General features: G+C 41.2%; 2 protein-coding genes across 2 annotated transcripts; both read left to right on the forward strand.

Annotated features, from left to right (window-relative positions):
* The first annotated feature begins 381 nt into the window (after positions 1-381).
* LOC125553275 (rab GTPase-activating protein 22-like) lies at positions 382-4,064 on the forward strand. The gene is made up of 11 exons (XM_048717085.1): positions 382-767; positions 883-978; positions 1,105-1,208; positions 1,323-1,567; positions 1,671-1,793; positions 1,925-2,013; positions 2,100-2,205; positions 2,308-2,405; positions 3,017-3,280; positions 3,529-3,612; positions 3,698-4,064. Exons 1-11 carry the CDS (start codon positions 657-659, stop codon positions 3,716-3,718), a joined length of 1,341 nt encoding a protein of 446 aa, XP_048573042.1. The 5' UTR covers positions 382-656; the 3' UTR covers positions 3,719-4,064.
* An 85-nt stretch (positions 4,065-4,149) lies between these two features.
* On the forward strand, positions 4,150-9,731 carry LOC125555021 (rab GTPase-activating protein 22-like). The gene is made up of 11 exons (XM_048718343.1): positions 4,150-4,177; positions 6,565-6,644; positions 6,771-6,874; positions 6,989-7,233; positions 7,337-7,459; positions 7,591-7,679; positions 7,766-7,871; positions 7,974-8,069; positions 8,682-8,947; positions 9,196-9,279; positions 9,365-9,731. The coding sequence occupies exons 1-11, from the start codon at positions 4,150-4,152 to the stop codon at positions 9,383-9,385; spliced, it is 1,242 nt and encodes a 413-aa protein (XP_048574300.1). The 3' UTR covers positions 9,386-9,731.
* The last annotated feature ends 2,929 nt before the right edge of the window (positions 9,732-12,660 follow it).

Consider the following 12,660-nt stretch of genomic DNA (forward strand, 5'->3'; position numbering starts at 1 on the left):
TTACAAGTTTCTTCTTTTTACCATTATTATTATTATTTATATCAAATATAAGTATATACTATATGGAAGCAAGATCATTTTTTGTGTGTCTCGTCTGTTGTCAAAGTGTAAGTTTGGTTCATTTGTGGTCTAGTAAATATGTGGTGACCCTCATGTAAGAAATTTTTTATGTCACCGGAAGCGGATTTATCATTGGTCTCTGTTAATTCCAAGACGGGAATATATACGAGATTTATTCATTTTTGTGAATAATGATTTGATTGTTTTCAGAGGCAGGCAGGTACATGGTGTTTGGTGTTTGTCACATAGCATCTTAGGGGTAGTCCGTGGTGCTTTACCGCCAACAAGGAATATTATATATTAATTAAAAAAACATTGGAAGAAGGAAGGAAGGAAAGGGTCAACAAGTCAAAGGCAAGGCAAGGGAAGGGAAGGGAAGGGAAGCGAGCGCATCTCCCTCCACCAGCCGCCACCGGCATCTCCACCGTCACCGGCACCGGCACCGGGCAGGCGGACAGATCCCCCTTTCCCCTCGACCGGAATCGGAATTGGGTCAAAGAGAAGAAGCAAGATCCAGAAGTGCTCTGCTCTGCTCTGCTGCCGGCCGGCCAAGATCCAACCTTGTACCAGCGAAGGGAAGGGGAAGGGAAGGGAGGATGCTGCGGCGGCACAAGGGAAGGGAATCGGCGTCGTCGTCGGATTCCACCTTCTACCAGCTGCGCCCCGACTGCGCCCACAACGTCCCCGACACCAAGTTCAAGATCAAGGTCTCTTCTTTCTTTTCCTCTTTGCTTTCTTTCCTTGCTCTGTTTGTTTTGGAGCAATTCGTCCCTCCGACTAGTAGTAGGAGTTACTCAAGAAAGAAAGATGGATGGATGGCAGATTGGCAAGACGCTGAGCGTACGCAAATGGCACGCCGCCTTCACGCACCACGGATCCCTCCACATCGCCTCTGTTCTAAACCGGATTCAGAGCGGGGTATGTCTGTCTGTCTATCTCCTCAAAGACTCAAACCAATTTTCTTCCTCATCTCCTCCTCCTCCTGGTCGTCGTCTAACACAAGCAAGCATAACTCTCTCTTGTTTGTTTTCTAATAATAACTAGGGTGTGCACCCTGCAATCAGGGGAGAGGTCTGGGAGTTCCTGCTCGGCTGCTTCGATCCCGACAGCACATTCGATGACCGCGACCACATCAGGCAAGCAAGAAGGTATGTATGCTCACTATCTCTATCAATACTTGTCCTCAATGCTTCAACAAGAGGATACCATTAGCATTAACTCAAATGTAATGTCCATGTGTGACCACCAATATATGCATGCAGGATACAGTATGCTAGATGGAAGGAACAATGCAAACACATGGATCCTCACGTCGGCAGCGGCAAAATCATCACCGCCCCCATCATAACCGAGGATGGCGTGCCTATCAAGGACCCTTTGGTTTTACTTGAAGCCGCCACTCCAGACCAGCAAGCTAGTTTGATCAGCACCAAGAATGGAGATGAGGCCGACCACCGCCTCACGGATAAACAGACTATCGAATGGAAGCTTACGCTGCACCAAATCGGTATGATGGGGCCTAATCATCGATTACTTCCAGCATTATTCTACTGACCCCAGTCTTATCCACGACTATGTCATGTCGCGGGGATAATATATATCACTTACAGGTCTTGATGTTCTTCGCACTGACCGCTCCATGGTCTTCTACGAGAAGAAAGAAAATCTCTCCAAGTTATGGGATATTCTAGCTGTCTATGCATGGATCGACAAAGAAGTTGGGTATTGCCAAGGTGGATATGCTAGCTGCCTACCTCCTATTTGATTTGATTTGATTTGATTTGCACCAGAATATGCTTATTTATTGCCTGATGAAAAGTCGATGCTTTCTTATGCACGTTCGTAATCTTCACATCTCAAACAGGAATGAGTGATTTATGCTCACCGATGATAGTGCTACTCAATGATGAAGCAGACGCGTTTTGGTGCTTTGAGAGACTCATGCGTAGACTGGTCGGTACACACTGCATGCTATCTATCTGTGATTTTGGTCTCTTCTAGTTTCACTTATTATTGTTATCTATCTGTGATTTTTAAAGCGCGGGAATTTCAGATGCACACAGCAATCCGTTGGGGTTGAGAACCAGCTTCAGCACCTTGCCTCTATCATTCAGGTGCTGGACCCAAAGTTACATGACCACCTCGGTATGTATGTATTTAATCAACACTCAAGGAGGGATCAATCAACCTGGATATCCGTTTGATGTTCTTACACTGCAATTGGTGCTTGTTGACTCTTGAACACAGAAACACTTGGCGGAGGCGACTATCTCTTTGCATTCCGCATGTTCATGGTATTGTTTCGCCGTGAACTGTCATTTGGGGACTCCTTGTACCTTTGGGAGGTAAATACTTCTTTTTGACGAGGAGCTAAATCTAAAACATTTGTTGTATTTATTTCATCCGGGTGAGCTTTGATCTATGAACTAAATTCAGCACAGTAGTGTGTGTGTGTGTGTTGTACAGTTGGCCTCAATGCCTCAAAAGTATCCTGGGCTGAACGTCTTTTTGTTCAAATGGAATTCACTATTGTTTAGATGCCATATTCAGATATTTTCTTCCATTCTCTTTAATGATACCATGTCTATGTTCAAAGGTGTTGAAAACCAGGTTTAGTCATCCAACAGAATATGTGTCATTGTTTCCTACTGTTTTTCTTTTGTGTGTGGTCATGGTTGTTCTTGTGTCCAGAAAATAAAATGAATGGTAGTACCAGCCAACCAAAAACGGTCACACACTCAAGCTTAGTTGGGTTGAATCCATGGATTTTTAAGCGCTAGCTAGTTTTATTGGCATCGTTGCAAACTGTTGTGTGTCCACGAGTTATCCAGTTAAAGGCCACCCAACTATGAGCCTGGTTGTCATGTCTTAAGGAATAATAATGCTTTATGTTTCTTCAAGTTTAAACTCTGCTTTGCAAATAAAGATTGACCCTGGTTGTTGAATGGATCTGCAGATGATGTGGGCTCTAGAATATGACCCTGACATGTTCTCCACATATGAAGAGAGCGGGCCTGCAACTGACAGAAGTGCTCAAGGATATAAACCAAGAGTAAAATCAACCCGTCAGTTTGGCAAGTACGAGAGGGCGAATATGAAGAGTGCTACTAACGGTGTTGATGGGCCTGTCCCTATTTCTGTTTTCCTGGTTGCTAGTGTATTGAAAGAGAACAGTCAGAAGCTGTTGCAAGAAGCCCGGGGATTAGATGACATCATTAGGGTAAGCTTTTTCCGTGTTTCTTGTTTTATGATGCAAGACATACATATTTCAGAATTGATAATATGAGCGAAAACAGGCTAAACTTCACATAACAAATCGTTTGGCTCAATTATGGCTAGTCAAGTAATGAGAAAAAAAGAGGATTTTCCGTGTGTAGCAAGGAAAAAATTGAAGCACCATGAACACTGGAAATCGATTATTAACGTTGAAATAAGATTTGTTTTAGACTGAAAGTTGTTTTGTTTTAGATATTGAACAATGTGAATGGGAACTTGGATGCAAAGAAGGCTTGCGCTGGTGCACTGAAACTTCACGCCAAGTACCTTAGAAAGGTAACGAGCTCCTTTCACAGAAACCTTAGAAAACCTTAGAAAGGTGATTGAATTGTTGTTGTTGTTGTTGTTGTTGTGTTAGCAGATGCAGGGAAAGAAAGCCTAACATAGCACAGACACACCGACACTTCCCCTGGACATGGACACGGTCTCACAATTGTACCACCTGGACACGGACTCAAAATTGTATGTAAATTTGGATGCAGAGCTTTGTTGTTTGGAAACGTTGAAGTTTCAGATATGCGCCAGCCAACCAACCAACCAACCAACCGGTAAAATGTGCATAAGCAAGTCAAGTGTATTTTTCTTGGTTTTCCAAGTGTAAGAAAGATTCTTTCTTTATTTTTGCTCAAAAGAAGAAGAGTTCATTTTAATGTGTAATTAATTATGTCATTGTTATCAAAGGAAAAAAGGAAAAGGGATAATTAAAGGAAAACATATGTTTTTATGTCTGTCCGTGTGCCAAAAGAGAAGAGAAGAAAAGAAAAATCTTGTTTTAAACCAATGTTTGTAGTAACCTATGTTGCTGAGGGGCAGATGGCCATTGATGCTACTTGCTTTGATGGTATGTATGGTCGGATGCAAATCACAAAGCACCTGTGTTTTTAGCTTTGTTGATTAATTAATCCTATAATTTATTACATGTACTCTGTTTATGTATTTTTTTCTCTCTTGTACGATAGTAGAAAAGGTTAGGGTTCCATACCACTATCTATCAAGAGATAAATGTATAAAAAAGGATGCATCATGGTGCAAAAGGAAGGAAAAGTTTCAAGAACATGCGATCCGATCTGCTGCCCAATCTTGATACAGCAATTGTTCCGGATCAAGCACATTGTTTTTGAATGTTGAATCTTCCTCCATTGCCGCCCCTTCAACACTGCCGAAGGAGGATCCCTTCGCTTGGACATATATATATATTTATATATATATATATATATATATATATATATTGAGATGAGATACATTTCTACTTTGTTAGAGAAAAAAAAACATGAGATTGCATCCATTCAACAAGCAATTTGGAGGAATTCAAACGTATTTTATCCTCGGACGCTTGGACAAGAATACAAGACTTGCTTGTACCGGACGCTTGGACAAGAATACTCCCTCCATTTTTATTTATTCTGCATATTAAGTTTGACTGAAGTCAAACTTCATAAAGTTTGACTATATTTATAGAAAAAATATGAATATTTACAATAATAAATGTATATGATGTGAAAGTATATTCAATAATAAATCAAAAGGTATTGATTTGTTATCGTATATGTTAATATTTTTGTCTATAAACTTTGTCAAAGTTTACAAAGTTTGATTTTGATCAAAGATAATATGCAGAGTAAATAAGAACGGAGGGAGTACTAGACTTACTGGTACCGTGTACTTGCAACAACGCACATGCATGTTGTACTAAATATAAATAGATAGGTAACGACTGATGCAACACCCAAGCAGTTTAGTTTGTAGAGAGAGAGAGAGAGGGCTTACCACCGAAAAACGTCATACCACAAAAAAAAATAAGACTGAAATTAATGCAGGAAATATGTGCATTCGTGTCAAGTTTAGAACTTGAACCCGGATGGGTTGTGTTCCACCATATAATAATAAAAAGATCCTAATGATCTAAGCTATATTTAGTTCCCCCGATAAAGGGGGATTTGATTCCAAGTTCCTTTCTAAATTAAACTAGCGGGCCTGCAAGAAATCAAAATGCAGACCCAAAAAGAAAGTAAAAGGGTCCCCGTGTTTACAACCCAAAAAGAAGCCCTACCTCCTGTCTTGTGAGGCCTCTTCTAATGCACTGGTGCTTACATGAGGTCCTAAGCACATTAAAAAAGTTTAGCAACTAAAGCTCCCAATGCATAGGTGTTTAACTTGTAGCTAAGCGTTCTTCATTTAATGATTTTGCAACTAAATTTCTTCATGCATTGGTGGGCTTCTTTCATTTAAGTGATTTGCCTAGGTTCGTGCACTTAGCATTGTTTCTTCCTGAGGTCACCACAATCATCTCTCTCCTCTTAATTACCTTGCCACATTAGATTTTTTGCCTACATGGCAGCCTTAGCACCTGTACAAGGTGGAGCGTTGGGAAGGGCCTGAGCAACAGCTCCCTCTCCCTACTCCCTCCGGTCCTTTTTAATTCACCTATAAGATTTGTCTGAAGTCAAGCCTCTTAAAGTTTGACCAACTTTATAGAAAAAAATATCAACATTCATAATGTGAAATCAATATCATTAGATGCGCCATGACTTAAATTTTCATATGGTATAACTTTAGCATGGTAGTTGTTGATATTTTTTTATATAGATATGGTCAAACTTTATAAAGTTTGACTTCAGACAATTCTTATATCAAGAGTAAATGAAAGGATCGAGAAGAGGTGTCTAGAGGGGGGTGATGAGACCCTCAATAAAGAAAACTAGTAGTTTTTAATTTCTTCTAGTTAAGGTGGAGTTTTAGCACAAGTTTAGACATTCACAATACATTTCAAGCAAGCATGGGAAGAGTATATGAGCTGCGAAAAGTAAAGCATGCAAGTTGCAACAAAGTGAAGGGATGGGATTGGAGTGTGCAAACGCAATTGGAGACACGGAGATTTTTGGCGTGGTTCTGATAGGTGGTGCTATCGTACATCCACGTTGATGGAGACTTCAACCCACGAAGGGTAACAGTTGCGCGAGTCCACGAAGGGCTCCACCCATGAAGGGTCCACGAAGAAGCAACCTTGTCTATCCCACCATGGCCATCGCCCACGAAGGACTTGCCTCACTTGGGTAGATCTTCACGAAGTAGGCGATCTCCTTGCCCTTACAAACTCCTTGGTTCAACTCCACAATCTTGACGGAGGCTCCCAAGTGACACCTAACCAATCTAGGAGACACCACTCTCCAAAAGGTAATAGATGGTGTGTTGATGATGAACTCCTTGCTCTTGTGCTTCAAATGATAGTCTCCCCAACACTCAACTCTCCCAACACGCACCACGGATCCCTCCACATCGCCTCTGTTCTAAACCGGATTCAGAGCGGGGTATGTCTGTCTGTCTATCTCCTCAAAGACTCAAACCAATTTTCTTCCTCATCTCCTCCTCCTCCTGGTCGTCGTCTAACACAAGCAAGCATAACTCTCTCTTGTTTGTTTTCTAATAATAACTAGGGTGTGCACCCTGCAATCAGGGGAGAGGTCTGGGAGTTCCTGCTCGGCTGCTTCGATCCCGACAGCACATTCGATGACCGCGACCACATCAGGCAAGCAAGAAGGTATGTATGCTCACTATCTCTATCAATACTTGTCCTCAATGCTTCAACAAGAGGATACCATTAGCATTAACTCAAATGTAATGTCCATGTGTGACCACCAATATATGCATGCAGGATACAGTATGCTAGATGGAAGGAACAATGCAAACACATGGATCCTCACGTCGGCAGCGGCAAAATCATCACCGCCCCCATCATAACCGAGGATGGCGTGCCTATCAAGGACCCTTTGGTTTTACTTGAAGCCGCCACTCCAGACCAGCAAGCTAGTTTGATCAGCACCAAGAATGGAGATGAGGCCGACCACCGCCTCACGGATAAACAGACTATCGAATGGAAGCTTACGCTGCACCAAATCGGTATGATGGGGCCTAATCATCGATTACTTCCAGCATTATTCTACTGACCCCAGTCTTATCCACGACTATGTCATGTCGCGGGGATAATATATATCACTTACAGGTCTTGATGTTCTTCGCACTGACCGCTCCATGGTCTTCTACGAGAAGAAAGAAAATCTCTCCAAGTTATGGGATATTCTAGCTGTCTATGCATGGATCGACAAAGAAGTTGGGTATTGCCAAGGTGGATATGCTAGCTGCCTACCTCCTATTTGATTTGATTTGATTTGATTTGCACCAGAATATGCTTATTTATTGCCTGATGAAAAGTCGATGCTTTCTTATGCACGTTCGTAATCTTCACATCTCAAACAGGAATGAGTGATTTATGCTCACCGATGATAGTGCTACTCAATGATGAAGCAGACGCGTTTTGGTGCTTTGAGAGACTCATGCGTAGACTGGTCGGTACACACTGCATGCTATCTATCTGTGATTTTGGTCTCTTCTAGTTTCACTTATTATTGTTATCTATCTGTGATTTTTAAAGCGCGGGAATTTCAGATGCACACAGCAATCCGTTGGGGTTGAGAACCAGCTTCAGCACCTTGCCTCTATCATTCAGGTGCTGGACCCAAAGTTACATGACCACCTCGGTATGTATGTATTTAATCAACACTCAAGGAGGGATCAATCAACCTGGATATCCGTTTGATGTTCTTACACTGCAATTGGTGCTTGTTGACTCTTGAACACAGAAACACTTGGCGGAGGCGACTATCTCTTTGCATTCCGCATGTTCATGGTATTGTTTCGCCGTGAACTGTCATTTGGGGACTCCTTGTACCTTTGGGGAGGTAAATACTTCTTTTTGACGAGGAGCTAAATCTAAAACATTTGTTGTATTTATTTCATCCGGGTGAGCTTTGATCTATGAACTAAATTCAGCACAGTAGTGTGTGTGTGTGTGTTGTACAGTTGGCCTCAATGCCTCAAAAGTATCCTGGGCTGAACGTCTTTTTGTTCAAATGGAATTCACTATTGTTTAGATGCCATATTCAGATATTTTCTTCCATTCTCTTTAATGATACCATGTCTATGTTCAAAGGTGTTGAAAACCAGGTTTAGTCATCCAACAGAATATGTGTCATTGTTTCCTACTGTTTTTCTTTTGTGTGTGGTCATGGTTGTTCTTGTGTCCAGAAAATAAAATGAATGGTAGTACCAGCCAACCAAAAACGGTCACACACTCAAGCTTAGTTGGGTTGAATCCATGGATTTTTAAGCGCTAGCTAGTTTTATTGGCATCGTTGCAAACTGTTGTGTGTCCACGAGTTATCCAGTTAAAGGCCACCCAACTATGAGCCTGGTTGTCATGTCTTAAGGAATAATAATGCTTTATGTTTCTTCAAGTTTAAACTCTGCTTTGCAAATAAAGATTGACCCTGGTTGTTGAATGGATCTGCAGATGATGTGGGCTCTAGAATATGACCCTGACATGTTCTCCACATATGAAGAGAGCGGGCCTGCAACTGACAGAAGTGCTCAAGGATATAAACCAAGAGTAAAATCAACCCGTCAGTTTGGCAAGTACGAGAGGGCGAATATGAAGAGTGCTACTAACGGTGTTGATGGGCCTGTCCCTATTTCTGTTTTCCTGGTTGCTAGTGTATTGAAAGAGAACAGTCAGAAGCTGTTGCAAGAAGCCCGGGGATTAGATGACATCATTAGGGTAAGCTTTTTCCGTGTTTCTTGTTTTATGATGCAAGACATACATATTTCAGAATTGATAATATGAGCGAAAACAGGCTAAACTTCACATAACAAATCGTTTGGCTCAATTATGGCTAGTCAAGTAATGAGAAAAAAAGAGGATTTTCCGTGTGTAGCAAGGAAAAAATTGAAGCACCATGAACACTGGAAATCGATTATTAACGTTGAAATAAGATTTGTTTTAGACTGAAAGTTGTTTTGTTTTAGATATTGAACAATGTGAATGGGAACTTGGATGCAAAGAAGGCTTGCGCTGGTGCACTGAAACTTCACGCCAAGTACCTTAGAAAGGTAACGAGCTCCTTTCACAGAAACCTTAGAAAACCTTAGAAAGGTGATTGAATTGTTGTTGTTGTTGTTGTTGTTGTGTTAGCAGATGCAGGGAAAGAAAGCCTAACATAGCACAGACACACCGACACTTCCCCTGGACATGGACACGGTCTCACAATTGTACCACCTGGACACGGACTCAAAATTGTATGTAAATTTGGATGCAGAGCTTTGTTGTTTGGAAACGTTGAAGTTTCAGATATGCGCCAGCCAACCAACCAACCAACCAACCGGTAAAATGTGCATAAGCAAGTCAAGTGTATTTTTCTTGGTTTTCCAAGTGTAAGAAAGATTCTTTCTTTATTTTTGCTCAAAAGAAGAAGAGTTCATTTTAATGTGTAATTAATTATGTCATTGTTATCAAAGGAAAAAAGGAAAAGGGATAATTAAAGGAAAACATATGTTTTTATGTCTGTCCGTGTGCCAAAAGAGAAGAGAAGAAAAGAAAAATCTTGTTTTAAACCAATGTTTGTAGTAACCTATGTTGCTGAGGGGCAGATGGCCATTGATGCTACTTGCTTTGATGGTATGTATGGTCGGATGCAAATCACAAAGCACCTGTGTTTTTAGCTTTGTTGATTAATTAATCCTATAATTTATTACATGTACTCTGTTTATGTATTTTTTTCTCTCTTGTACGATAGTAGAAAAGGTTAGGGTTCCATACCACTATCTATCAAGAGATAAATGTATAAAAAAGGATGCATCATGGTGCAAAAGGAAGGAAAAGTTTCAAGAACATGCGATCCGATCTGCTGCCCAATCTTGATACAACAATTGTTCCGGATCAAGCACATTGTTTTTGAATGTTGAATCTTCCTCCATTGCCGCCCCTTCAACACTGCCGAAGGAGAATCTTCCTCCATTGATTTGTTATCGTATATGTTAATATTTTTGTCTATAAACTTTGTCAAAGTTTACAAAGTTTGATTTTGATCAAAGATAATATGCAGAGTAAATAAGAACGGAGGGAGTACTAGACTTACTGGTACCGTGTACTTGCAACAACGCACATGCATGTTGTACTAAATATAAATAGATAGGTAACGACTGATGCAACACCCAAGCAGTTTAGTTTGTAGAGAGAGAGAGAGAGGGCTTACCACCGAAAAACGTCATACCACAAAAAAAAATAAGACTGAAATTAATGCAGGAAATATGTGCATTCGTGTCAAGTTTAGAACTTGAACCCGGATGGGTTGTGTTCCACCATATAATAATAAAAAGATCCTAATGATCTAAGCTATATTTAGTTCCCCCGATAAAGGGGGATTTGATTCCAAGTTCCTTTCTAAATTAAACTAGCGGGCCTGCAAGAAATCAAAATGCAGACCCAAAAAGAAAGTAAAAGGGTCCCCGTGTTTACAACCCAAAAAGAAGCCCTACCTCCTGTCTTGTGAGGCCTCTTCTAATGCACTGGTGCTTACATGAGGTGCTAAGCACATTAAAAAAGTTTAGCAACTAAAGCTCCCAATGCATAGGTGTTTAACTTGTAGCTAAGCGTTCTTCATTTAATGATTTTGCAACTAAATTTCTTCATGCATTGGTGGGCTTCTTTCATTTAAGTGATTTGCCTAGGTTCGTGCACTTAGCATTGTTTCTTCCTGAGGTCACCACAATCATCTCTCTCCTCTTAATTACCTTGCCACATTAGATTTTTTGCCTACATGGCAGCCTTAGCACCTGTACAAGGTGGAGCGTTGGGAAGGGCCTGAGCAACAGCTCCCTCTCCCTACTCCCTCCGGTCCTTTTTAATTCACCTATAAGATTTGTCTGAAGTCAAGCCTCTTAAAGTTTGACCAACTTTATAGAAAAAAATATCAACATTCATAATGTGAAATCAATATCATTAGATGCGCCATGACTTAAATTTTCATATGGTATAACTTTAGCATGGTAGTTGTTGATATTTTTTTATATAGATATGGTCAAACTTTATAAAGTTTGACTTCAGACAATTCTTATATCAAGAGTAAATGAAAGGATCGAGAAGAGGTGTTTAGAGGGGGGTGATGAGACCCTCAATAAAGAAAACTAGTAGTTTTTAATTTCTTCTAGTTAAGGTGGAGTTTTAGCACAAGTTTAGACATTCACAATACATTTCAAGCAAGCATGGGAAGAGTATATGAGCTGCGAAAAGTAAAGCATGCAAGTTGCAACATAGTAAAGGGATGGGATTGGAGTGTGCAAACGCAATTGGAGACACGGAGATTTTTGGCGTGGTTCGATAGGTGGTGCTATCGTACATCCACGTTGATGGAGACTTCAACCCACGAAGGGTAACAGTCGCGAGTCCACGGAGGGCTCCACCCACGAAGGGTCCACGAAGAAGCAACCTTGTCTATCCCACCATGGCCATCGCCCACGAAGGACTTGCCTCACTTGGGTAGATCTTCACGAAGTAGGCGATCTCCTTGCCCTTACAAACTCCTTGGTTCAACTCCACAATCTTGACGGAGGCTCCCAAGTGACACCTAACCAATCTAGGAGACACCACTCTCCAAAAGGTAATAGATGGTGTGTTGATGATGAACTCCTTGCTCTTGTGCTTCAAATGATAGTCTCCCCAACACTCAACTCTCCCTCACAGATTTGGATATGATGGAAAGATGATTTGAGTGGAAAGCAACCTAGGGAAGGCTAGAGTTCAAGATTCTTGTGGTTGGATTGGAATATCTTGGTCTCAACACATGAATATGTGGTTCTCTCTCAAAAAATGAATGCTGGAAGTGTAGGCACGTTCTAATGGCTCTCTCCACAAATGGAGGATGGGTGGAGGGGTATATATAGCCTATACACAAAATCTAACCGTTACACACAATTTACCAAACTCGATGGGACCGAATACTGAAATTTGGTCAGACCGATTTAGTTCAAAATATGAATGTTAGGCTTTTCGGTGGGACGGATTGTGTTAGGGTTAGGTCATAATGTAATCTCGGTGAGACCGATTTCTATAATAGGCAAACAAAGAGTTGGTCAGGCAAACTCGGTGGGACCGACCGCTCATCTCGGCTAGACCGAAACGTTACGAAGGGAAACGGAGAGTTTGCAATCCCATCTCGGTGAGACCGAACTGATTAGGATTTTTGGCAGTGGCTTTGTCAAGTGAACTCGGTGGTGCCGGATAGATTAAATCGGTAGGACCGAGTTTGACTTTAGGTCTGGGATATATGTGGAAATGAGAAAGTGGTTGAGGGCTTTGGAGCATATCACTAAACACTTTGAGCAAGCAAGCCATTAAGCAACACCTCATCCCCTTTTAATAGTATTGGCTTTTCCTATGGACTCAATGTGATCTTGGATCACTAAAATAGAAATGAAGAGTCTTGAGCTTTCGCC

The sequence above is a fragment of the Triticum urartu genome, chromosome 4 (genome assembly GCF_003073215.2).
Source record: "Triticum urartu cultivar G1812 chromosome 4, Tu2.1, whole genome shotgun sequence".
Classification (NCBI taxonomy): Eukaryota; Viridiplantae; Streptophyta; class Magnoliopsida; order Poales; family Poaceae; genus Triticum; species Triticum urartu.

What these genes read in the sequence shown, in the direction of transcription:
- LOC125553275 (XM_048717085.1), top strand. Translation starts at nt 657, where the DNA reads ATGCTGCGGCGGCACAAGGGAAGGGAATCGGCGTCGTCGTCGGATTCC. An exon ending in GCTTACGCTGCACCAAATCG is followed by an intron (nt 1,568 to 1,670) that starts GTATGATGGGGC and finishes TATCACTTACAG; the next exon opens with GTCTTGATGTTCTTCGCACT. An exon ending in AGAGACTCATGCGTAGACTG is followed by an intron (nt 2,014 to 2,099) that starts GTCGGTACACAC and finishes TGATTTTTAAAG; the next exon opens with CGCGGGAATTTCAGATGCAC.
- LOC125555021 (XM_048718343.1), top strand. Translation starts at nt 4,150, where the DNA reads ATGGCCATTGATGCTACTTGCTTTGATG. An exon ending in TAAACCGGATTCAGAGCGGG is followed by an intron (nt 6,645 to 6,770) that starts GTATGTCTGTCT and finishes AATAATAACTAG; the next exon opens with GGTGTGCACCCTGCAATCAG. An exon ending in AAAGTTACATGACCACCTCG is followed by an intron (nt 7,872 to 7,973) that starts GTATGTATGTAT and finishes TCTTGAACACAG; the next exon opens with AAACACTTGGCGGAGGCGAC.